Genomic DNA, 1637 nt, shown 5'->3' on the forward strand with positions numbered 1-1637 from the left:
CGTTAACACAGATCTGCATCGTGTCCTATCCACGTCATCATTTACCCAGAATGCTTTATAAATAAATAAATAAAGTCTAATTTTACAACTAATCATGGATCCCTTTAAAAACAAACAAGGCTATACAAAACAAGGTTAAAATCACTCAGCTACATACATTTTGTCAATAATACAATAAAACACAATCAATACAAACAGTAAATCCCAAACAAAAGAAATTACAATAAGAAATGTTGTGAAGCATTTGTATATCAAAATTCTAACCAGGTTGGAACATTTCAACATTAAACACACAAATAAAATGTCACWTTTAAGCATTAAGAACAGATTTAGAGATTGTTTCCATCTAAAGGGGTGAGGTTATTTATGTCACCAGATGTTAGTTTGTTTTTTAACTTGTCGTATTTTTCTCCCAGGTGTCCCATCACCTGCGACCTGTGTGACGTAGAGCTGGCCAACGCTCAGGAGCTGGAGGATCATCTGGACTGTAGAAGTCACTGGAATACTCTGGAGCACATTCAGCAAAATAATAAATATGATGACCTGGCAATAGCATTCCTGCAGGTGAGAGCAGGACCTGAACAGGTGAATTAAYGAAAGTCTCCATATTTCCTAAACTTTTTACCTTTTGAACGTGTCAAGTGTTTTACTGAGATTTGATGTAGAAAATCATGAATCAGTTTCCTCCCACTTCATTCTGCACCACTGTGTTGGTTTATCTCAGGAAATCCCATTAAACACGTTAAAGTTAAAGAAGTATCAGGGCCCGTATTTATCAACCTTCTTAGAAKTACTAATCGTGTTTCCATCCAGTTGTAGAGTGAATTTTTATCGAACTTTTCAAAATTCGCAAAAAAATAAATAAATAAAAATTCGAATCTAGACTGTTTCCATCTAGTTTCCCTCTCGACTAGATGTGAATAAACGAGGCTAGGCAACGCGTGATTACGTCAGACGTCTGTGACAAGCTTTGCGGTAGTAAACAGGAAGTGAAACTTGCTAACTAGCAGAGGCTAATCATCTCGTAACAATGGTGCAATTTTTTTGGTAATGCCTTGCTATTGGGCAAGTTGTAATTATTCTATCTATTCAGCTAGTACAGGCTATGTTTAACGCTGCCAGGAGACGTAGGGAAATAAGCGCCATGTTAAACTACGCAGCAGAAAGGCACGTGCAGCTACGCAGGGCTAACATCCGGGACGAGGCAGGAAAGCGGAAACAGCTGAACGTCACGTGAGGTAAATATGCGCTACGTCAGAATTTATTCGGCAAACGTGTTTCCATCTCCCGTTTTGCGCATTAACTACTTTGCGAATCATCCAAAAACCACCTCAAGTGAGCGAAAAAACTTTTTAGCGAATTGAAATTATTTTTTGTTTCCTTCCGACTTTTTTTTTTCCCTCATTTTTAATGCGACACTTCTAAATATGCATCAGAAAGCCTTGATGGAAACACGGTTACTGTCAAGAATACTGCTTAGAGTGGACTTAAGTGTGAAAACATTCTTAGTTAAAAACAGAGTAAGTCAGTTATCAAGCGTCTCAGTCTTACTTTAAGTGAAGTGTAGGAGTAATTCTTAAGTGTCAGTCTTACTTTAAGTGAAGTGTAGGAGTAATTCTTAAGTGTCAGTCTTACTT

The 1637-nt window shown here is 37.5% G+C and overlaps 1 protein-coding gene across 7 annotated transcripts in view; it reads left to right on the top strand.

The window, feature by feature from the left end:
• LOC106530332 (DBIRD complex subunit ZNF326) overlaps positions 1 to 1637 on the top strand; it is a 22010-nt gene that overhangs the window by 14279 nt on the left and 6094 nt on the right. For all 7 annotated transcript variants that reach the window (XR_001311773.1, XM_014025932.1, XM_014025931.1 and 4 more), the window contains exon 7: positions 417 to 564. Coding sequence is in view for 6 of the 7 variants with exons in the window: in XM_014025932.1 (XP_013881386.1) it covers positions 417 to 564 (148 nt within the window). In the remaining variant the exon portion in view is untranslated. The remainder of the gene's footprint in view (positions 1 to 416; positions 565 to 1637) is intronic.

The sequence above is a fragment of the Austrofundulus limnaeus genome, unplaced genomic scaffold (genome assembly GCF_001266775.1).
Source record: "Austrofundulus limnaeus strain Quisiro unplaced genomic scaffold, Austrofundulus_limnaeus-1.0 Scaffold510, whole genome shotgun sequence".
Taxonomy (NCBI): domain Eukaryota; kingdom Metazoa; phylum Chordata; class Actinopteri; order Cyprinodontiformes; family Rivulidae; genus Austrofundulus; species Austrofundulus limnaeus.